This window comes from Urocampus carinirostris, chromosome 11 (assembly GCF_059441175.1).
Source record: "Urocampus carinirostris isolate Australia breed hairy pipefish chromosome 11, RoL_Ucar_1.0, whole genome shotgun sequence".
NCBI classification, from domain to species: Eukaryota; Metazoa; Chordata; class Actinopteri; order Syngnathiformes; family Syngnathidae; genus Urocampus; species Urocampus carinirostris.
In genome coordinates, this window is record NC_142359.1 from 23996715 (window position 1) to 24020880 (window position 24166).

General features: G+C 37.9%; 1 protein-coding gene across 2 annotated transcripts in view; it reads right to left on the reverse strand.

Annotated features, from left to right (window-relative positions):
* braf (B-Raf proto-oncogene, serine/threonine kinase) overlaps nt 1–22831 on the reverse strand; it is a 34116-nt gene extending 11285 nt beyond the window's left edge. Inside the window, exons 1-13 of one of the 2 annotated variants that reach the window (XM_088346906.1) lie at nt 22704–22831; nt 14998–15099; nt 14703–14933; nt 12018–12121; nt 10098–10200; nt 8808–8956; nt 7881–8000; nt 7655–7817; nt 6247–6286; nt 4605–4712; nt 2440–2579; nt 2264–2381; nt 266–350 (exon numbers count right to left, since the gene is read on the reverse strand). In XM_088346906.1, the coding sequence (XP_088203032.1) occupies nt 266–350; nt 2264–2381; nt 2440–2579; nt 4605–4712; nt 6247–6286; nt 7655–7817; nt 7881–8000; nt 8808–8956; nt 10098–10200; nt 12018–12121; nt 14703–14933; nt 14998–15099; nt 22704–22826 (1586 nt within the window). In that variant the 5' untranslated portion in view covers nt 22827–22831. The remainder of the gene's footprint in view (nt 1–265; nt 351–2263; nt 2382–2439; nt 2580–4604; nt 4713–6246; nt 6287–7654; nt 7818–7880; nt 8001–8807; nt 8957–10097; nt 10201–12017; nt 12122–14702; nt 14934–14997; nt 15100–22703) is intronic. The other variant, XM_088346907.1, reaches the window with a different exon arrangement.
* Between the last annotated feature and the right edge of the window lie 1335 nt (nt 22832–24166).

The window sequence follows — 24166 nt, forward strand, 5'->3', positions numbered from 1 at the left end:
AATAACTGACAAAATACATAACAAAATAAATACTGCGATCAATAAATGACAAGTACAGAGCTAAATTAAAAAAAATATACAACAAAACACACAATATACATCGAAATTAATGAACAAATCCATCAATGTCATATATTCAGGTATGACATCATTTATTTACGTGTCGATTTAATTCAATGCCGTATTAGCTCTTTATTTTATTTCTAATTCCGGCAGGGTTGGTCCTCCATTGTGGAAGCAAAACAGAGGACGGGTTTGGGCTCACCTGAGGACCCCGACTTCATTTTTGAAGGCCTGGAGCTGCTGCGGCGTCGGCGCCGTCACGTTGAGCATCTTCACCGCCACGTCACCTGAAATCAGGGATTCCAAATATTAAACTTTGTCTTTCAATATTATGCTTTATCGTTCAGCCTGCAAGAGTAACCTATCCAACATATTAATAGCATGGATTACTAGGGATCTTTCTCTGAACACATTTACATACGTGCCAAAACTTCCGCTTTTCGCCCTTCAAAAACGCCTACCATTTTGAAGAAAAAAAAATCCACCACTTATCAAATTCAAACAACAACAATAAAATCTTGAATCAAGACTGGTATTCTAGTGAACGGCTGCTTTATTGTAAAGTGTGCGTGAATGAACTGTTCCAATGATCGCATTCAATTCCTCTTTAGGTAAAAGTTTGTCATTCCATTCCTGGTTTGCGAGTAAAAATAGAGAGCGCAATAAAATAAACTGCTTCTTAATCTCAAAAGGTTGGCATGCATGTAATTATTTAGGTCATCCCGTTTTTTTTTTTTTTAAATGAATAAACATTTTTTTCATGGTTCCTATTTCAACCTCATTCCTATTTAGAACTTAGTCGTAAGAATTCCTTACTAATAAGAAGAGTTATTTCAGAACCATATATTAAACTGCAAGCTCTTTTCGCTCATCAGGAACAAAGAAGCAATCTTCATGTCCCAAAAACTCGGTTGCCTGGGAGCCACAAGAGGAAAAAACATTGTTATGGGGGCTAGACTAGTAAGAAAATGTAATATAATGTCAAGTCATGTTTATTTGTATGGCCCTTAATCACAAAGAATCTCAAAGGGCTGCACAGATCACAGATTATGGCAAACCACAGACTATTATTACACCATCCCCTGATCTAAAACCTAAATGAGGGCAAGGAAAAACTCAAAAACCTCAAGATGAGGGAAATGAAGAAACCTTGAGAAGGGGCTGCAAATGAGATCATCCCCCTTCCAGGATGACCAGGCTGCAATGGATGTTGCAATATCAAATAATACAGAGATATTGTCAACATAAACTATAGGTCATTCATATGCTATGGAATAAAAGTGTGTTTTGAGCCGAGATTTAAACAGCTCCACTGAAGTTGCAGATCGAATTTCAGGGGGAAGAGCATTCCACAGCACCGGGGCCCGAATGGAGAATGCTCTCATACCTGCGGCTCTCTTCTTGGCTCTTGGGATCACTAGTAGACCAGCATTTTCAGAGCGAAGGGGGAAATCAAATTTAACTGAAGTATTTGTAGAAATTGTCACAAGTAATCGCCGTTCGGCCGTGTTGAGTCTCAGGCGTCGGTTGACAGGCAAGATCGATGAAGAAAAATTGTGGGATTTAGCTTGAGGGTTGGGGGTCTTTTTGGAGGCTCGCAATTAAATTCTGATTCAGGGATTTAAGATTTGATTATAAAACAATTATTAAGGTGTTTTTTCCCTTCGATAACTATTTTCCTTAACTAAGATTTAATCTCTCATAGCGTTTATCATCAATGCATCTTTTTTTTTTAAATCGCAAAACAACAACTGAATTAATTTCCAATTAGAGTGATCGATAACATCTATCACTTTGTAACGTCCGAAGGTTGGCATGTATGCATTTATACACAAACAATAGGGGAAAACATTTTCATGTTTGACATTGAACGTTTAGTTTTGAGTGAATGAAATTTTACACTTGAACCAACTCACCACACTATAAATACAACACACAGTCCTCTAGTGACCAGAGAGCATTTGGTATAAAGCCGCGGATATAAAGCCCAAACCAGCCAAAACCTGACTGATTAACTAGATTTGAGGTACTGGAAGCTGCACTTCTGCGCCGCTTCGGGCTCAGTGCCTCAAATCAAGTGGGCACTTCGGCACCGATGACATTTTTAAGGCCACCCGTATGCTTGAGATGCCTGCCTTAAACGGACAGATTTAAAATGACACCGCCCACTGATTAACTCAACAGGTAAGCGACATCTTACCGTGCCACTTCCCTTTGAAGACTGTCCCGAAGGACCCAGAGCCGATTCGCTGACCCAGCGTGATCTGACCTTCGGGGATTTCCCAGTCGTCGCTGGAGTCCCGCCTCCCAAGCGTTTTCTGCGAACACGGATGAGTTAGGCGGAGGGTACTGGGCTAGGGGCGGGGCCAAACCCACCATCTTGTTTCGGTCCTCGGACGACGAAGACGACTTGCGTTCCCGCTGGGGGCACGGCGACTTCTGGGGGGGAAGCTTGACGTTGGTCAGGGAGCCGGGGAGGGAGGCAGGGGGCGTGGCCGACAGGCCGGCCGTGGACCCTGAAAAGGCGGGGGAACCAATCGTAGGCGGAAAGGTATTGCGCTTGGAATGAATGGGGGCGGGGCTATTGTGCACATGCAAAGGGGGGTATGTTATGGATGCTGGTGGTCCCCGCTTTGGCACCATGTGGTGGTGATTGAAAAGTTTCGGTTTGCAACTAGCTGAACTTTGGCTCATGTTCACACTATAGAACTAACTTAACACAGTTGAGCGGTTTAATCCGTAAAAACGTACTTTGTGGTTGTAATTCAGTCTTCTTCTCCTGGAAGTTTTTGATAGTCGCTAGCCAGACTTTTGCTAATGTTTACACGCTAGCCCTACACAGATAGCTTACTATACCTGAGCAGTTTTAATTTATAAATACGTACATGGTGTGCGACAATTTGTTGGTCCTTGAAAAATGTGAGTGCAGCTAGCTGGTCTTTGGTTAATGTTTACACTACAGAACTAACCATGTATAACTCCGCAGTCTAAATTCTAATATTTGTGTATAGCCTATTCATATCATCATGAAGGAAAATATCTGATAAAAGTAAGGAACAGCACCACAAAAAAATTACATTGCACAAAAGAGGAGCTAAATAGTTTTACACGAATTAAAGTTCTTTGTTAGCAACTAGCCATACTTCGGCTATGATTTACACTACAGAGCTGATGTTAGACAGCTGAGCTTATCTACTATGAGGCTAAAATTCTGTCTGATTGCCCTGGAAGTTTATGTTAGCTTCTAGCCGAACTTTAGCTAATGTTTACATGCCAACACTACAGAGTTAGCCATCTCTAACTAACTTTAAGTCATTTAACTAGGAATGATTCATCCATTTAAATTTGTATACAGGTACATTTTTTGTGACATAATTAATTTGTCCCTGAGATTTTTGTTAGATGCTGGGCTATGGCTAATATTTACATGCCAACACTAAATATCTGAACATTTACAACTCAACCGTTTAAATTCATATATAGTACAGGTACTTTTAGTGTGACACTTAATTAATTTGCCCCTGAAGTTTTGGTTAGATGCTAGGTGTAATGGCTAATGTTTACATACCAACACTACAAAGCATATTCACGACTGTTGGGCATTTTTAATCCATAAACACAAACTTTGTGTTTGACATTCAAGATGTGAGTCTTTGGGTAATGTTAACATTAAAAAGCTAACCAAGTGTAACTCAGCAATTTCAGTCGTAATTTTTAGTGAACTTCATTTCATTTGTTAGTTCGTGGAGTTTTTGATTCGCCGCTAGCCGAACTTTGGCTAATCTTAAAATGCTAACACTACAAAGTTAATCTTTACTTGGGCAGTTTTAATTCGTAAGCACGTACTTAGTGTGTGATATTCAGCCCTTGAAGTTTTCATAGGCTGCTAGCTTAACTGTGGCTAATACTTACATGCATGCAATATAGGGCTAACTGTATACAGTTGTGCTGTTTTCATTTGTAAACCCACTTATTTTTCTGACATATATCCTTCCTGTTTGAAGTTTATGATAGCTGCTCACTAGATGTTGGCTAATGTTTACATTCCAACACCAAAAAGCCGTTTTATTACAGTTGGCCAAGTTGCGCGAACATGTAGATTCAATTTTTTAATCCTTAAGGTTTATTTTAGGTGCAAGCAAACAAAATTTTTACATGCTAACACAAACGTTTTAACGACTCATACTCACTATTCTTTTTCTCGGGATCGTCCAATTTTTTAGATTTACAGAGACTACAAGAAAACCGACATTTTTATTAGCATAAATCTTGAATACAAATCCAAAATATCGTTTTCGGTATTTTCCAGAACTTACCTGCACACAGGTGGATGTGGTGCTACAAATAATTAGCGTTCTAATTAACTAGCCGAAATTAGCGCGGACTAGCATCGATGTAAAGGGGAAGCATGAGAAAGACAATGTCAATGCAGTACGGCGAAAGAGATGCACAAACATGAGGGGGTGTGAAATTGTGGATGGGGGGGAAGAGATTGTGGATTCACGAGACCACAAAGAGGGCCCAACGGAGGGACGGACTACCTCTGCACACTGGCTCAAAATCAAAGACTATGTCATTGGGGTATAGGAGGGGGCTGGAGGTCCGAGTGGGGTTCTTCCTGAAGCGTTGGGCGGGGTGGGTCGGGGGGGCTGCGGGGCAAAGAGAGACAACACACACCGTCACTGCTCCTCACTGACCCCGCCCCTCCCTACTCCGGCGCCACCTAGCGTGCTAGTCGAGTAGCATTCAAAATAGAAAATCGGGATACAGCATAGTCGTAGAATTCAAATCCGACAAATATGATGACACAGTTATCGGCCAGATATGAAAAAAAAGAGCTCATAATGAGTCACCTTTATTTGTCTTTTATTTTTTTTAGTTCAATTTTTTTAAATTAAAATATTTTATTTTTTTTCAATTTAGTTTTGTTGTCATTTATTTGATTTGTATTTCACTTATGGTTTATTATTTTTTTTAATTATAAACATTTTAACTTTAAAAATCTATTTTTAATTATTGTAGTTTTTTCAAAAAGTCTAATAAAAAAATATAAATGATGAAAGTAATGATAATAATTGGAATGAAAGAAAAAAATGTAGAAACTTAAAAAAACGGTAGTTATAATAATAATAATAATAATGATTATGAAAGAATTAAAATGTAAAAAAGGTTAAATAATATGTTTAAAAAATCAAAACTATAACTATAAAATAACAATATTGGTAATGAAAACCGTTTAAAAATGTTTTTAAAAAATACAGAAAACAAAATCAGAATAATGATAATAACAGTGATAAAATACAAAAATAAAAATAAAAATGATGAACATAATAAATGCTAATAATAAAATAAATAAAAATTATAAAAAACGGAAGAAAATAATAACATGGAAAAAAATAATAGATAACAATAAACAATGTGAAAAATAATGATAATAATGATGAAAGATATAAAAAATTATGTTGGAAAATAATGAAGTAAAAATAAATATATAAAAAATGAGAAAAAAAAAAATCACAAAATAAAAAATGACATATAAATATAATAAAAATGGTGAAACTAATAATAACACTTATATAACACAATATAATAAATAATACCAATTATGAAATACATTAATAAATGTGAAAAAAGAGGGGGGAAAAACAATAAAAATACAGAAAAAATAAAAATAATAAAAGAACAATAACATCAACAGTATAATAATATTATTTATAACAAAAACAAGTCACACTCTGGAAAGCTGATTTCATAAAAAGTGATGTTTCGTTTAAGATTGACAGCTGCCCGTCCAGGTCTGCAAAACTGGCCACGAAATGCATTTACTCTACTCGACATACACAAAGTTTAGTGTACACGTTTTATCATTCATTCTAGGTATTTAGGACATCAAGTAAGTATTAATCTATTATTCAATACACTGTTCCTTTGAAGAGCAAAGCTTCATCATGGTATTAGAATTGGAAACAAACATAACGACACACATAAAAGAATAATTGCACTTTGTGTCTGTTTTGTATTCATATATTTTTTAAACTGGGGCTAGCATCAAGATTGACCATTTAACGGGAACGAAATCTTCTGGGGTACCCAATCGCACACAAATACACAAAAGTGCACGCAGACACACAGGATGATGGTGGGTAGGGGGACAAAAACACGGTATGGGGGAGGTAAGCTTACCTCCGTCTGATCTGATCAATCCCTGATCCCGAATCAGGTCCTGAAAGAACCAAAGATGATGTCATTGTTTGACGATGCAAATGCAGAGGAAGGCAAAATACGGCTTTTTAATCCGGCCCGCAGAATGAAAATTACTATTCATATTACAGTTAATTTAAAAAAATGAGGTTTTCTTGGTGGCAGCGTTGTCCCCATTACCCCTTTGTGTCCCTACAAAAATACTACTAGAGAAATACTACAGAAATACTCCAAGAATACATCTACAGTAATACTATAAATACTAGAAAAATACTACTACAGAAATACTACAAAAATATATCTACAGTAATACTAAAAAAATACGACAGATATACTACAAACGTTTGTTTAAAATTTGTGTTCCAAACAGTGATTTTGTTTTAATTCTGAAAAGAAAAAACCTACAGAAATACTCAAAAAATATTACCACAGTAATACTATAATGCAGAAATATAACTACAGAAATATTATATAACTATCACTATGGTAATGTCCTTGATGTATCGAAAGCATTTTGGGAACATTCAAAACAAAAGTAAATATCAAATTTAAAGCTTAAAACAGAGACCCAATATATTATTATGCTTTGATTTTGAAAAGAGAAAAAAAAAACTACAAAAATACTAGGAAAATACCACATATAGTACAAAACACTACAAACATTACAGTAATACTTCAAATAATACAGAAACACGACAGAAATATAACAAAAATACTACAGAAACACAAAAAAACTACAGTAACAATACAAAAATTAAAAAAAAAACACTAAAAATATACAACTACAGTTATACTCCTAAACCAAATGTTGAATTTAGTGCTTACATTAGGGCCCTAATATATTATTGTACTTTAATTATAGGTGTTTAAAAACAATTTGATGAGACAAATCTTTAAAAAAACATAAAAAAAGAAATATAACATGTAGATGTTTGCATGTATATTCATTCATCTATCTATATACCGAAGCCATATCCCCCCTAGTGGGAGGTGGCTAGAGTCTAGAACACACTCACATTCACACAAATGTTATTCCCCTTTGCTCTTCCCAACCTGACACCGAACATTGAGCCCACAGCTCAAACAAGGGAGAGTTGTTGTGCCATGCAACCAGCAATAAGCAGAGAGGCAAAACATACACTGGTTTACCCCCTCCGCATCATATGGGTCAATATCAGTCTTTCTTAATTATCCTTTACCATTCACATCTATCCCTTGCACTCACTCTCACATCTATTAAATGAACCGACCTCACATCCAGAGCACGTTTCACCCCATCTATCCAACTATTTATTCGTAAGTGAGAAAAATTGGATAAGTCTCCTGGACGACTCAAAAAGTTTGCCCACCCTTCATGTTAACAGAAATTGGATTTATCGGCCTGACTCACGTCGATGTTGACGGGCTCGATGGTGTTGATGTGGACATTTGGGGCTGAGGACGAGCGATCCCGTTGGCCGAACTGGTTCCGATGCTCCTCCTCGCCGGGACGCAAACTGGGCGGGATAGGGATGGATTTGGACGGGGACAAGGCGGCCACGTGGCAGAGGGACCTGTGGCGGATGCTAACGTTAGCGCGGGCTAGCCGCCAGAGGCGCAAGTGGGAGTTGCCTCACCCGGTGGAGTCGGACGGGGGCAGTGAGGGGCAGACTTCCGAAACGGGCGTGGTCCCCTCGGACGACACCTCCTCTTGGGTCAGGGGGTGGTGCTCGAAAAACTTGGACACGAGCAGTAAGCTGGGTGGAGACAACATTTGTTTGCGTAATTAGCAGAATTAACATCATTCGAGAGGAAACAGTCCCAATGCTAATGCAGCTAGCAATGCTAGTCACTAAGACATGTGACAAAGCCCGGAAATATTTGCAGCTCGGCACGTTTTTCATTGCATAATTAAAGCACTTTTCAAGGATTTACAGAGCCAATTTTCCAATTTCTCCAGTACCATTAAAGTGTTGAAATCCAGTGTGAATCATCTACTTTGCAGATCCACAAAAATATCCACGATTTATACACACATGTCAGAAATCTAATGTTTTAGGGCACACAAATATGTCTGCAATTTTCATAAGGTATTTTTTACATTGGATTTTTAGATCTTGAGTTGATCGCAAGTACATTTGTGGATCTGAACAATACATGTGTAAACATTTTTGAGAAAACTCTGCCCAAATGGGTACCAATGAGGGTAACGTGTAGCTTACATGTTCAGTTGCGGGAAGATCTTGCCATTAAAATTTACCACTGGGAAGTACTACCTTAATTTTTTCTCTCAATTTCCATAATCGATATGCAATCCTTGCACACTTCAAACATTGAAAACATAACGTTAAAATTAAGTATTTTGAAGGACTTTAAACACCTGAACCCCTGAGTGAGTAACCTGAATGCCTAGAGAATAAAACGGAGGAAAAAAAGTGCCAAGAAACCATAAAATAGTATCAAATACAGCAAACGATAACGGCTAGCAGTGTTCCACAGCTTGCATCCAGCCATGTGTCTAAGGTGAGTGAGCGGCTAGAGAAGGAAAGAGTGGAAAATCTTACTCGAGCTGGTCGTAATTGACACACATGAGCGGCACTTCGGTGCTGCAGCGCTGGTGGAACTTGTAGCCGCAGGTCTGGCAGCGGAAGCCCTGGAAAAGAAGCTTCCGGCAGAAGTCGCAGAAGGCTAGCGTGAAGAAAGTCTTGCGCACCTGCCAGAGGCCGGACAACACGACCATGCTTACTGAGCGTGGACAGATACTTAAAAATAATAATAATAATAATAATAAAAAACTACATGTGTCATGCAACTTTTTAGGAGGAGAAAGAGAGAGAAAGATTGAAAGAAGAGGTGACTAAAGAGGCAAATAAAGGAAGAGAGTGAGAGCAATAGAGAGAAACCAGGACATGACGGGAGAAAGAGAAATGAAAATAGAAAGGAAGGTGAATGGAAAGAGAGGCAAATAGAGGGGAGAAAAAGACAGGGAGTGAGAGAGAGAGGAGGGAGAAAGAGATTTGTGAGGGAAGCATTGATAGACAGGTGAACAAGGCAAATCGAGAGAGAGAGAGAGAAGAGAGAGAGCGAGAGCGAGAGCGTGAGAGAGAGCGAGAGAGAGAAGAGACCCGAGAGAAATAGAGAGATGAATAGAGGGAGAGGCGAAGAGAGAAAAAAAAGCAAAATAAAATTAGCGCTATAGTAAATAGAGATAGCCGGAGAGAAATTAAAATAGCGAGATGGAGAGAAGAGTAAATACAAGAAGACACAAAGAAAGATAGAGAGAAGTGAGAGAAAAAAGAGAAAGACTGACTGAAAGATCAATAGAGAAAGATGGAGACATACAGAGATAGAAATTAATTGAGAGAAAGAAGAGAGCGGTGAATAGAGGGAGAAGGGAAAGAGATTGAAAGACAGAGTGGTACATAAAGAGAGCAAATACAGAGAGAGCAAGAGAAAGAGAGAGAGCAAAGAATATAAAGTGAATGGAGAGATATGGAAAGACAGAAAGGCAGATGAAAAGAAAGTCGTGAGTGAAAGAGAAAGATGGACAGAAGTTGAAAGAAAGAGAAAGAGGGGGAAAAGATACATTGAAAAGAGTGAACGAGAGAGAGAGAGACCGAGAGAAAGACAAAGAGATGGAGACAGAGAGAGAGACAGAGAGACCGAGAGAGAGAGACAGAGAGACCGAGAGAGCGAGAGATAACTAGATACGAGAATGATAAGAAACAAAGCTAGGAGAGAGAGAGCAAGGTTGAGACTGCGAGAGAGGCAAGTCAAACCCATTTGAGGGCGTGACCACTTTCGGTATAAAGTAACCGTGACGTCCATGTTGTTGTGGACAATCTCAGACTCACAAAGTTGTGTGTGGTGAGCGGGACGTTTTCCAAAACTTCCACGTGAAGTTGCTCCCCCGTCAGCCAAGAGATGTCCGTGTCCCAACCGATGGGCTTCTTCTCTCTGGACACGCAAAAGAAAGTTTTTAGATCAATACGCGACACGCATGACAATTTTCCTTTTGGGCTTCAAACACGCTCAAAACGAGGCATGAAAAAAGGGAAAATAAACAGCAAGCTTTATGGAAAAAGTAGGGCAACCTTTTGAAATTTCTCACATGAAATTATCATCAAATGCCATCTGAACTTATTCTTACAACTAAAAGCAGGCAAACATTTTTAGATTTTTCTATTTTCTACATGATTGTATGCCAACAAAGTCAGATGGGGGGAGAATAAGTCACTGAAGTCAATCTTTGTCTATATCAGACGGATTAAAAAATAAAAACATTGTCTACTTGAACTAAAAGCACCCAAATATCAATAGGATTCCAAACAATGACATATGGGTTCATTACTTATTTCTCCATTTCTGTAAATTAAGAAAAAAAAACACACAAGCTTTAATAGGGTTTCCCGATTTAATGAGGAGAGCATGCAATGAAGAGAGAGAGAGCCCATTTGACAAAAGGGGGAGGAATAAGTACGCAAACACTTAGCCTAAGGGACTGCTTCTTAATTATTTATGCAGTGACCCCCCCATGAAGAAGATATCATCTTAAATCCATTATTTTTTGCACACATTTTGGTCTCTCTCTCTTTCTCTCCCTCTCTCTCTCAAATATATTGCATAGTATCACTTGATAATCCGCTACACTTTGCGTCCACACACGTTGTGTGCAAGGCACGTGTACACGGTGCAAACAAAAGCAATGCTCTATGTGCACTTTGGTAGCGCGCGCTACTGCCCCCTAACATAACCATCCGCACCAGCACTTTATTGTTTAAAAAAAAAAAAAAAAAAAAAAAAAAAAAAAAAAACATTATCTCCACAGTCACCAACAGCCCCCCCCCCAAAAAAGCCCCCAAAATTAAATGAAAGTAAGAATAAAGTAGAACTTGAAAGAGGCGAAAGAAGAAAAAAAAAGGACTGAAGAAAAAGAAAAAAAGTGAAAACAACAAGGGAAAAAAACAAGAAAAGGAAGCCAAAAGGGGGAAAGGAAAAGGAGGGAACATTAAAAAAAGAAAAAAATGGGGGGAGAGAAAAAGATGAAAAGGAAAACAACGAAATGGAAAAAGGGTAAGAAAGAAAGGACAGCAAAAAAATGAGAAAACTAAAAATGAAATAAGGGGGAAAACGAAGGGAAACATAACAGAAAAAAAGAATGAAATTAATTAAAAAAATGAAAGACAAAAAGGGAAAAGACAAGAAAAGAAAGCCCAAAAAGAGAAAATGGAAAATAGGGACCAAAGGGGAAAAAAGGAAACGATGTAAAAAGAAAAACAGAATAAAAATAGAAAAGGGAAAATGGATAAAAGCGTAAATAAGGGAAGAAAACAAGTAAAACTTAACCAAAAAGAAAGGGAAAAGAAATGGAAAAGCACAAAAAAGAAAAGAATAAAAGAAAAAAGTAGAAGCAAGAAAGGTCAGCCAAACATGAGAAAAAGAAAAGAAGGAAAAACTGAATAAAGGATGTAACAATGCAATAAAAGGGAGAAGAGAAAACGAGAGGAAAAAGGAAAAGAAAGCAAAAAACAGAACACGGTAAAACAGTGAAAGAGGGGAAAAAAAAGAAAAACATAAGATTGCAAAAAGTAAAAATGGGAGGAAAAACAGGTAAAGGACAGAGTACAAAAAGAAGAAAAGAAAATACACGTTTATCAAAAGTTCATACATTTTTGCCCATTATTCAAATCAATACTGTTTTAAGTTAAAGAATAAAGTTTTCAAGCACTATGAAGCTCTAAATAATAACCACTGTCCCTTTAAGGCGTACGTACCCGTCCTGTATCCGGTAGACGCCGCAGCACTCGGGGATGAGGCCTCGCATCATCAGCGCCTTCTTCAGCGAATCCCGCACAGTCATCCCGCAGCGTGCCGGCACCTCATCACAAAAAAGGCCGGCACGTTCAATAATAGAATTGTGTATTACAGTAGGGCTGCACCATTAGGGGAAAAAACCCTTATTGCCAGTTTTCAGACCTGTACTTCTATGTCAATGCAATTTGTGACTTTAAAAGAAAAGTGCATTTTCTGTGCTAGTTTTGTTTTTGGGCAGAACTTAAACAGAGTAACATGCCAACTTTTTTAGAGATAACATTATTACCGACTGAGAGTATATGACCAAGAAGATAACAACTATAGATCTACAAAAAAACAGCATCTCAGTTAAATAAATGGTCTCTATTGTCATTATATAAAAAAATTGAGGGCTTTTCCTTTCAGTACAACAAAGCGATTTAGAGAGCAGCTGGCAAGCTCCACACCATTATCAGGTAACCGCGACTTCTGCAAAGTCCCCGCGTTATTTAAAATACAAGAGTAACAAATCTAGCGTTTTTCCAAGAGCAGCAGCTCCTAGACTCCCGTTTCACTTTTTGCAGTGGTGGTGTTAGCTTTCCCACTTTCGACGCCGCCTCAGTCAACTCCCGGACGTGATAACAATCCACGGAGCACCTGCTGGTGATCAGCATTTCTTTGTGCTCCTCTGACTTTCCTAAAAGTCAGATATATTTGATGTTTTTTTTTTCTTCAATGTAACAAGCCGCTAAAGCTAAGTGATTTCGCATTTGTCTTGGCAGTTGTGGTAGGGATGCTTGACCGACAGCTTACACTGGCCTTTCACAATCACCCGCATGACCGACAGCTTACACTGGCCTTTCACAATCACCCGCACACACACCGCATCCAAACTTTACCTCGCCCTTATTGGCTAGTGCCATTAAAACATGCCTCTGATTGGTCGGCACTGTGAAAACACCAACTTGTTGGCCAAACACCACATCATTCAAACAACAAACTGCACCTATAAATTGAGGCTGCAACAACAAATCGATGAAATTGATTAAAGACGATCGTTAAAAGCGTTGGCAACTAATAACCTCATCGATTGGTCTTGTTGCAGGATTTATGAGCATGTTAAAATACTTTTAAGTGCATTGGATCTCATTGGAAAGTTGTAGACCCGCTTTGGTCTGGCAGAGGGTGGCATGGGACCGTTTTTATAAAAGTTGGTTGGATCTGTAAACCATTTGGGTCATTGGGGCACCATTTCCTGTGGTGTATCCTGGGCAAGTACAGCCTGGTGGCACCCATCTCTCTCCAGACCAAATTGTGTTTTGAATGGGTCTCGAACCCTTACATTTGTTTAAATTTTTTTTTTTTGTTGAACATTTAATTGTTACAAACCTTATTGACATGAAACAGTCAAACACTACAATGGGAACAGAAAGTACTGGAGAAATAAAGAGAAAAATATACGAAAACAAATTGTTAAAATATATAAATTCACAAGAAGAAGAATAATGACGCCATGTTTGTCTCAACACAAGGGGCTAGATTCTTTAACATATTACATATTATTTGTTTATCAGGAACGTTTATCATATTCAAAGACTTAACCTAAAAAACAAATTCGTTGACAACATTTTAAAAAGTAGGTTTTATATTTTTGATATTATTTGGCGGATACAAATTTTGATACACATACAATTTAATTCATTGCTTTTCTTTTGTACAAATCTAATGTAATATGTTCTTTGGATAAGGTAGTGGGAACATTTCGTAGGTGTTAGCATACATTTACATGTATTTCTATTGATTAAGTTATTTGACACTGGGATTTTTCATCGTTATATTTTTTATAATATTCTGTTGTTTTGTGCAATATTTTTCAATCTGTCAATCTGTTTTCTTTTTGAATCCGATCACTCGATTAATCGAAAGAATAATCGACTGATTCATCGATTGTTTAAAGATGGCGGCGCCCCTATTCGGCTGCGGCTACATCGGCTACAGCTTTTTACACTTCGGTCATAAAACCCAGTCTTCGACTCAGTTTTGACGGCGCACAAAGTCAACTCCAACTGCAGATTAATATACGATCGCAGTTTTTTTTTGCTGGATATGCGATCATCCAAAAATCAAGCGCTCGGTGCTACGACCACTCGGGAGTGTTTATTTAGCCACAGACTGCTACGTCAACAAGACCCAGCGGTCTACAAAGCAGCAAAGCAGAGTGGCAAGAGAGCAGTGTGACCGGAGGAGGAAGCGAGGTTGTCGGGCCGGGCTAACCGCTAGGCTAAAGGCTAAACCCTTCAAAACGCCTCTCACGTCCAGTTTCCTCTCCAACGTTCGCTATCTGGACAATAAACTGGACCATTTACAACTGGAACTAACATCGAACCGCGAGATGACAAACTACTGCGCTAAAATTCTGACGAAGGCATGGTTAAACTCATCTATCCCGGCTGACGCTCAAGGAAACATGTGCGGGTCAGATGTATCGACATTTCGTTCTGTATACACGTGTACACGAATGACAATAAAGTATATCTGAATCTGAATCTCTCTCTGAATCTGAATAATTGTTGGTGGCAGCCCTACTATAAATCCTTGAATAAACTGCAGTGTCTTGCCATGACACAATTGCGTTACGTAACAATGCGATATCAAAATCTGCTCACCACGGTTCTCTGTTTATTGGGCAGGAAAACGCGTACGATTGGCTTCTGCGGCGAGCGCGGATTGGCCAAGGGTTTCTGGAGGACGGCCAAGGTATTGGGCGTGGCGGAGAAGGCCCGCCCACATCCCCCAGGCACCGCCTCCAAGGGGGCAGGCTCTGCGCCGTTCGCTTCCAATAGCTGCTGTTCTCGTTGTTGGAGAGCGTCCAGCTTGCTGGTGTACTCCTCATAAGCCTGAAAAATGTTTTTTTTACGTCATTAAAGGAAAGGTATGTTGAAGAAAATTCAAAAGACCTACTTCCAAGTAGATGGACGGCGGATTATGCTCTCCTCCGAACTTGTCCAACAGCGCCTCCAAGTGTTCTTGGGTCAACTTGATCATTTGTTTGATGTTCCAGATCTAGAAAGAAAAAAAAAAACACACGCTGGAGTCATGCTGTGTGCTCCCGTTCATGCTGTGTTCTGTGTTTTGGTGCTGAGATCTTGCTCTTTAATGTCTAAAAGACGTCACAGATTTACAGTTTGTGTGGTGTTCTGACGAATCCTGCCTCATCTACTTTTATGTTTTGTTCAGTTAGAATTTTTAGAGCTCTGATGTATCAGGCTGTTTTTTGTCATGTTTTGTTCAGTTGGTTAGTTGGTTGGTTAGTTAGATACTTTAGACACTAAGGTATTAGGGGCACCATTTCCTGTGGTATGTCTTGGGCAAGTACAGCCTGGTGGCGCCCATACCTCTCCAGGCCAACATATGTTTCCACCCGGTCTCAAACCGGGGACCTTTTGCGTGTGAGGCGAATAAGCTAACCTCTGTACTATGGAATTTGTTATAGCTCCGGCATATCAGGCATTGCTTTTTCCATGTTTCGTTCAGTTAGTCATGCTCTGTCATATTGGTCACTGTCTTTTTTTCATATTCAGTAACAATTTATTTAGTGTTACATCATAATCTGTGCTGTCCCATTTTCATGTTTTGTTCTGTTAAAGCTAGCTAGTTTTTCAACCAATCTTTTAGGTTCCGTTCAGTAAGAGAAAGTGCTTCGACATATTCGGCTATCATCTTTCATGTTTTATTCAGTAACAGTTACTGTTCCAACATATTTTATGTTGTTTCCTTTTAAAAGTCCAAATGTGTTCCTCATTGTCCTCCTTTCATGTTTTTTAAATTAAACTACATTTAGTGCTCTGTCAATACAATGGAATTGTCTTTTTACGTGTTTTGTACAGTATCAGTACTGCATAGTCTCACTTTCATGCTTTGTTCCGTTGTAGTTATTTACTGTTCAAACATATTCTGCATTCTCCTTTCGTCAAGATTTTAGTTCAATTAGATTTAGTCAGTATACCAACATCTTTTGATATCTATCTTTCCTGTATTGTTCAATTAGCGCTAGCAGTGTTGTTTTTCTTTCACATTTTTTCAAGTCAAAGATAGTTAGGGTCTAATATTATATTCAATGGTTTTGTCCAAGTGACACCTTAGTTACTGTTTTATCAACATTTTAGTATCGTCTTCTCTTCATGTTTTGCTTTTCTAGAACAATTAGGACAATTCGGAATCCTTAACAAAGACAATCTTTTGGAATGTGAAAGAAAGCTGAGATTTAAATACACAAAAATACACAAGAGAACGTTTAACTAAAAAAAGCCATACAAGCGCATATTGTCCTTAGGCCTTTTTAGTTTTTCAATAAATAATTATATCTGTTGTTGTCAGATAATTAAAAAAGAAGATTGCAATTCAGTATACAATAGAACCAAAAATCAGACAACTCAGCTAGCATGTTAGAATATTTCAGGCTCAAAAAAAGTGAACTATGACTCAATGAGACGTGGAAAAGAGTTATTTCCTGACGTTTCAGGAAGTAAGGCAGGGCTGGGTGCAAAAACTATGGCTTGCAAGCCACAAACGGCCCCATTTGGCTTTTTGATACGGCCCATAGAACAAAATCTAAATAATCATAATAATTATAATAATATTACAAGTAAAAAAGAAAAAAAGGTTTTGGTGCCACTTTTGTCCCTAATGTCCTTTTAAAAAATACATATTTTTCATCAAACAGTCCATACATTCGAATCATGTAAAAATCATTTTAAATTTTAGATTTTATTTTATTATTCAAAAAGTGCATTTTTTAAAATATATTTTCATTTTTATGTCATGCAAAAGAAAACATATTTGCATATATTTGAATGTATATTATAAAATAAAGACACTCCCCTACTTACGACCATTTGACTTACTAACATTTTCGGGATGTCGGAAAATATCCGGACATTGCTGTAAGTTAGATTTTGTATTGTGTGCACCTTTTTACGAGTAGAGGACAGTACTGTAGTGCTTCTTTCCGCCTCTATCGGCGTGCGGCGCTGTGAGAGGTCACCCAGCATCCACCCGGAAGAAAAAAAATAAGCTTCCTCTTCCTAGTTCGTGTGTAAACATTCTATACTGTTTATGTCTATACTATCTCCAGCAAGCTAACTTTAACATTTTTATTGTTTAATATCTCGTGCATCCACTCAATATGGTTGGTGTAAAGTGTAAAGAAGAGGCGAGCCGTTTCTTTCTAAATGAAAGTGGAATAAGAAAGCTTAATGCGGTTGAGAAAATGGTCGGAACGCTTCTTATCGGGCACTTTTTACCACGGAGGAGGACCTCTTGAAGTGCATCTTCGAAAAGTAAGTTAAACCCAACTTTATCTATCTTTATAGAGCATATTGTTTTATAATTTTTTTTATGTTTTTTTGGTACAAAACAATACAGGTTACTTATACAAGCCTTAAACATACTTATAAAAACCGTTAACATACAAAATATAGCACTGAAGCAACTTACGAACAAATTCAAGTAACTAACAATCGTTCGTACATAAGGCAGGGTGTATATACTTTAGTATCGCTAGCTGCGACTAACAAAACATTAGCAACTACAATCAGCAGCTTCTTTAATTAAATATTCATATTATGGGGATTTTTATCTGAAAGAAATTGGCCATTTTATGCCTGTTGAAAACAATTACTGAAAGCCATGAGAAAATATTGGTTTATTTATCTGATCATATTGGAATATATTACATTTTTAATAGGTCTAATTGGGTTCACCAGTCTATATGTTGGTTGGTTGGATTCCTTAACCATCAGGGTAGCAAGGGCACCATTTCCTGTGGTGTGTCTTGGGCAAGTGCAGCCTGGAGGCACCAAACCCTCTCCAGGCCAACAAATGTTTCCACCCGGTCTTGAACCGGGGACATTTTGTGTGTTAGGTGAATGTGCCAACCACTGCCCGTAGTGTATATGTATTATTTTTTTAAAATATATTTCCCTGTCTACTTTTTATCCCATTTTTTGGAGGGGCGCTTGGACTTTTATTTTTTCTACTTGATAATTGGTCATTGTAGTTTATTTAATTGGTTAAATCTCAAACTAGCGGCTCGAGGACCAATCGCACCCCGCGGAATAATAGTTTAATATAAAAGTTTAAAGGGACAGAGTGTATTATTAATCACTTCTGGTGGTTAAAAACAAACGTTCATTTAAAAAATATTAATTAAATAAAAAGCCAAATTACATGAACTATGATATAAACATACATTTTTTAAAATACTTGGACAAAATCTTTTACATTTAATTAATGAAAGGCTGCGCCTAAAAATAAGAAGTGAAATGTTGAAATTAGGTCCCTTTGAGTCTCCGTAGTTTGTATTCTTCCTTGTTCTTTGTAGCATTAGTTTTCAGTAGCAGTAAAAAATACAGCGACATCTAGTAGTCAGATAATATACACTGTCCTGTAAATGTAAATGAAGCGCACGCGAATTATGGAATTGTTTGATACTGATTGATTTATCCATCCCTCCATTATATATCCTGCTTATCCTCAGTAGGGTCACGGGGGTGCTGGAGCCCATCGTAGCTATCTTCGGGCAGTAGGAAGTGGACACCCTGAACTGGTTGCAAGCCAGTCGCTGGGACTGTAGGAGAAAACCGGACTGCCCGGAGGAAACCCATGCAAGCACGGGGAGAACATGTAAACTCCACACAGGATGGTGACTTTAGAACTGAGCCACGGACGCACTGACCACTCTGCCACCGTGCTGCCCACTAATTGATTTATTTTCATAATAAATAATGATGTTTTTTTATTTTATTTTGAGATCTAATTTTGTTTAATATTTAAAAGAAAAATAAATTTAAGAAAAATGAGGAAAAATCTTTTTAAAGGCTTTCTTGTTGACCCAACCTCACCCGGACCCTAGCTCTGGCAGCCCCAAAATAAATTCAGTTTATTGCAACATCTCCAAAAACACTTTTTGTTGTCGGAAATTGTTTTTGTCTTTTGTCCCTCCACATTGGACCTAAATATTAAGATTTTTGGGGTTTTTTTAGACTTATAAAACAGTCAATCTGTTATTCGATTGATCCAAATGAGGACCCCAAAAAAGGAACGTTTTTTTCAAAGACATTTTTACGGTAATCTGTTTTCAACCCAAATGACTTCATTGGGGGGGATATTTGGCAATTTAAAATGAGGATTTTCTTTTCGTCTTGTAAATCAGTTGTTGTTATATCTAACTGGTCCAAACAGTGTCTCCAAATATTTAATTCAAAGACATCCTTTCCCTGTCTCAAAAAGACGTTTTTTTTTTTACCAAAAATACATCTTTGGGGCAAAAACTTGTCAACTTTTTAACGTCTTTTCAAGTACTTTTTGTTGAACACAGTGTAGTGCAGCGGTGTCAAACTCATTTTAACCCATGGGCCACACAATAGAAGAAACATTGTCTTGGGGGCCAGACTGGTCGATTGAGGAGAAAAAGAAAAAAGAAATCTAATGAGAGAAAGAGAGAGAGAGAACAGGAGGAAGAGAGAGCGAAAGGGAGGAAGAGAGAGAAAAAAGAGAGAGAGAAAAAAAGAGAGAGAGAGAAAGAGAGAGAGAGAGAGAGAAAGAGAAAAAAAGATTAAGAGAGAAAGAGAGAAAGAAAGTCAACTACAGCGTCCTTGTGAGAGGCACCTGGCTTTGGCAACATCAAGTGGCCATATTACAACCTTCAGCTCATTTTTCTCTTGCACTCCCCTCAGCATTCTCAAGTACAGAGCAATACCCAAATTTCTCAATTCTTTGGCTTTCTAACAAGAGCACGAGACCAAATCTCCCCGAAACAACAAGTAAGAGGAAGGTTTCAGATTCAACACCATGTTTGCTGGTTCTTGGGAATGAGCGTTTTTATCTGTACTAGGGAATTTCCCCAAATCGACTAGCATTTTAGCGGTAATTTTTTGGGGAGCTAGTAACTTCCAGTCCTTCAGTGGTTGATAACTCCCATAATCTCCGGTGCCTTTTGCTCCCCCTTTTTTCCGATCATTAATTCTCTGTGTTAATAAATAGTGTGTACTATTTCAATTGGCCTGGTTTATTGAATTCATTTTACTGGGATTAGTACCTCATATCAGAACTCACACACATTTGCAGCCTTCAATCAAGCTACCAAGGCATTTTTTCAAGTTTTTAAAAAGTTAAAAAGGGGAAAAGGGGATCCCCAAGGTTTTTGAAGCTCAAGGCTATTATTTATTGTCACGAAGGGCTCTACCAGTTTGATATGCATTCCCAAGATGACAACGATTACAATGTTGTTACTGTGTTAATGGCTGATAGTAATAATTAAAAGTAACTTAAAACTGGCTCAGTCAACCATACGCTTTGCCAGTTGCAAATCAATTTTCCTGGAAAATCACATTGACCCATCAGTGAGGAGTTATGTTCAACTCCTGTCCGCAGGCTACTTAGGTGTTCTTAGAAGGCCAGCTGCTGCCTGCGGGCACCATGCTGGAGACCCCTGGTTTATAATATGACAAGGAGCTGTATTTTTTATTCAAAACAATCTAACTGAATTTATTTCGAGATTGTGGAATTAGATTTAAAATGTTCTTTAGAAATAAGCTCACATGATCCAACAAAATTTTGGGTACATTTTTTTGCGGGAGACAAAAATTTTGATCTTACTGAACATTGAGAACAAAAATTGTATGTATATTTCGACAGAAATACAACATTTTTCAATGCAAAGTTTGTCGTTTTATTTTGAAAAACAACAAAACGCTTGTAAATAGTCTTATTTTTTACGTCCATTCAAAGTAGGTCAAAATTAAACTTTTTAAAGCATATGAATATAAACAAACACCGTAATCCCTTGCTGTATTGAACCTATCGCTCAAAAACTGCCTGGCTAGCCAGTGCACACGCTTGGTCTAGGCAGGCTCTCCGTGTCACCGTCACAGTTCAGAATTCAGAGTCAAGGAGGAGGGGGGGTTCCTTAAGATAGCAACTAGGACGATGCAACTATCATTCAATCAGCTTAAAGACATTTTAGAAAAATTCAATGAAGTTTCAGAATACAGACGCTCCCCTACTAACGACCATTCAACTTAAGTAAAACAATAGATACGAACATTTTTTGGGGGATGTCAAAAAATATCCAGACATTGCTGTAAGTTAGATTTTGTATTGAGGACATTACTGAAATGCTTCTTTCCGCCTCTACCACCCGGAAGTAAAAAAAAAAAAATCCGCTTCCTCTTCCTATTCCGTGTGTAAACATTCTATACAGTCTATGCTATCTCCGGCGCGCTAAGAACTTTGACATTGTTATTGTTTAATATCTCGTGCATCCATTTAATATGGTTGGTGTAAAGTGTAAAGAAGAGGCGAACCGTTTATTTTGAAATGAAAGTGGAGTAAGAAAGCTTGATGCGGTTGAGAAAATGATTGGAACGGGTTTTTTTTTTTCAGCCACTTTTTACCATGGAGAAGGACCTCTTGAGGCACATCTTCCAAAAGTAAGTTAAACTCAACCTTATCTTAATAGAGCATATTATTCTATAAAATGTTTTTTTTTTAAGTATAAAACAATAAAGGTTATTTATACAAGCCTTAAACATACTTATATAAACCTTAAACATAAGAAAAAATAGCACTGAAGCAACTTACGAACAAATTAATCTCACAAACAATCGTCCGGAACCTATCTCGCTTTCGTAAGTAGGGGAGCGTCTGTACGTGGAAAGAAATCACTCAGAAAAAGTTTTGACAAGTCGGGGTATCACTACATTTGCCTCGCGGATTTCGACGGATTGTCAAAAGTCAGCAAAAGCAGGCGTCATTGGATCAGTTTTTCAAGAAACGTGAGGCAAAAAAGTTAAATTTATATTTTCATTATTTCCTTTCTTCTTTGTAGTTTTACATTATGTGCTTCTCGTTTAAAGTTTACTGTGCGGTAATCTAATTTTAAAATGTTCTGATCCTCTTTTACGATTTATTTAGAAAAATATCATACTGGTATTTAGTGGGGAACTGATTAGCACATTTACAACCAAAATGTGTCTCTACTCAGGAGGTTTTCAGGTTACGGAGCTAGTCCCAGATCGAATTAAATCCGTAAGTAAAGTTCCCACTGTACTGGAACTATTCTCAATGTAAAAACAATAAGACGTGGATGTAATATTACGAAGTATAGTAGCAAGAAAAACTGCTAACCTACTGCTCTAAAAATATGTTTTCTGCTTTTTATCCTGATGGTCATTTATGTTCTCTTTTAACGAAGTCTTTATCACATGTTTACCCTTGGGTGCCATGTCTAATCTCGTTGCATACAATGTTTACTGGGTTGTTCTGATCAATGACAATACAATTGAATTTAAAGGCCGGGATGTTTAAGAGTTGTATAGTCTTTTTAATTTGGGGAGGGAGGGGGCGCTTTGGCATAAAAGTAACCTATGCAACTGCAGCATTCGTGCACGACTCCAGCTAGCATCTTCTCTCCTCCCCATTAAAAGAAGACCCTTCCTTCTCTCCATCACCTAACCATGCCCCCACCCCAAAATTGCCAAAAGCACCGTTAACTGTGGCGTCAACAGCGGGAGGGGGGCAACCAAGAAGGAAACAAAAACGTCGCAAGGCCCCTCTAGTAAACACTGCGACCCACTCCCGTATGATAATGTCTTTCACTCGCCTACCTCTTCGTCTTGCGGTCCTCCGGGGGGGCTCCCGGCCGCGCAGGAGGCGTCCAGTCCGGGGCCGAGATCGTCCAGCCCCCCCTCGCCGTTGAAGACCGACTCGGCGCTGCTCGACGCCGCCATTTTGAAATGAGGGGGAAAGGAGCGAGCGGGCGTAATGACGGCCACCGGCGCCTAGAGGGCGACAGAGGACGCTTTTTTCAGAGGCTTGCCCACATTAAACTTCAAAATAAGAATTCATCAGTGGACTGGGGGAATAAAACAATTTAATTATCTTTAATATAAACGGAATAGAGTTTATTATTTAGCAGAATCTAGTTTATTACAATGCTTTGGTGGGATTACTATCCTCTTTATTTTTGATGGAGCAGGTAAGCAGTTTTTATTACTACTGTAATATTTCATCCACGCCTTATTGTTCATACAATGAGAATCATTTTAACTACCTGATTATAAAGTATATTACAAGCAAGTACAATGCACAAATGCTTTAAAGATATTTTAGGTTTTGAATTTTGTCAGTTTTGATTTTACTTGTCATGACTCTTTGCTGCAACTTAAAGCCCAAATGTGTAATACTTGACCACTAGAGGGCACTGTCCAGGGCGAATGTCACAGAAAGCAACAACGCGAAGACAAACATGGTGGAAGATTAAGGATGGATTCCACGATGTTAAGAAATACAAATTTATCAACCTATGATTATTTTATTAATAGAAATTAATCTTGGTATGACAGTTTGTATTTTTTGCCTAGTATGACAATCAATGTTTGTTTATTTTTCCTGAATGAAACTATTTTGTACCACTAGAAGACACTAGATGTAATATGTGCACGATTTATAAATACATACACACACATATATATATATATATATATATATATATATATATATATATATATATATATATATATATCGACACTGCCTTCGCTCGCCACGGAAATACCACTTCCGCGTCTGAGTAACCTGCTCCCCACGATCAACGATCTACAGATTCTGTATACTACCCTTTCTCTTCTTCCTAATAAATCTAAAAGAAACACACGCAAGTGGGTCCTGTCTTTGTTCTGGTCCTGACAGTATATTACAAAAAAACTGAATTCTCTTTATTAAAGAAAAAGACGGAAAATTAGCGACATTTTTTTCCAAAAGTGTGCAATAATATTGATATGTATTCCTTGAAATAAAAACAAATGAGAATAATAAATAAAGTATAAATAAATATATAAAATAAATGTAATTCTCTTGATTATAAAATGAGCTTGTCCAAAAGGTTGCAATTATATATTCGTCAAAATAACGATCAACAGGAATAATAGATGTAACACATATAGATATATATGGATATACATATATACTAGGACTTCTACAACTAATGAAACCTTCTCCCCTTGCTATTTTTAATCATGCATTTAATTTCCTGCGTGTTTTTGATTGCACATGATCAAATTTTGTGCTTGAA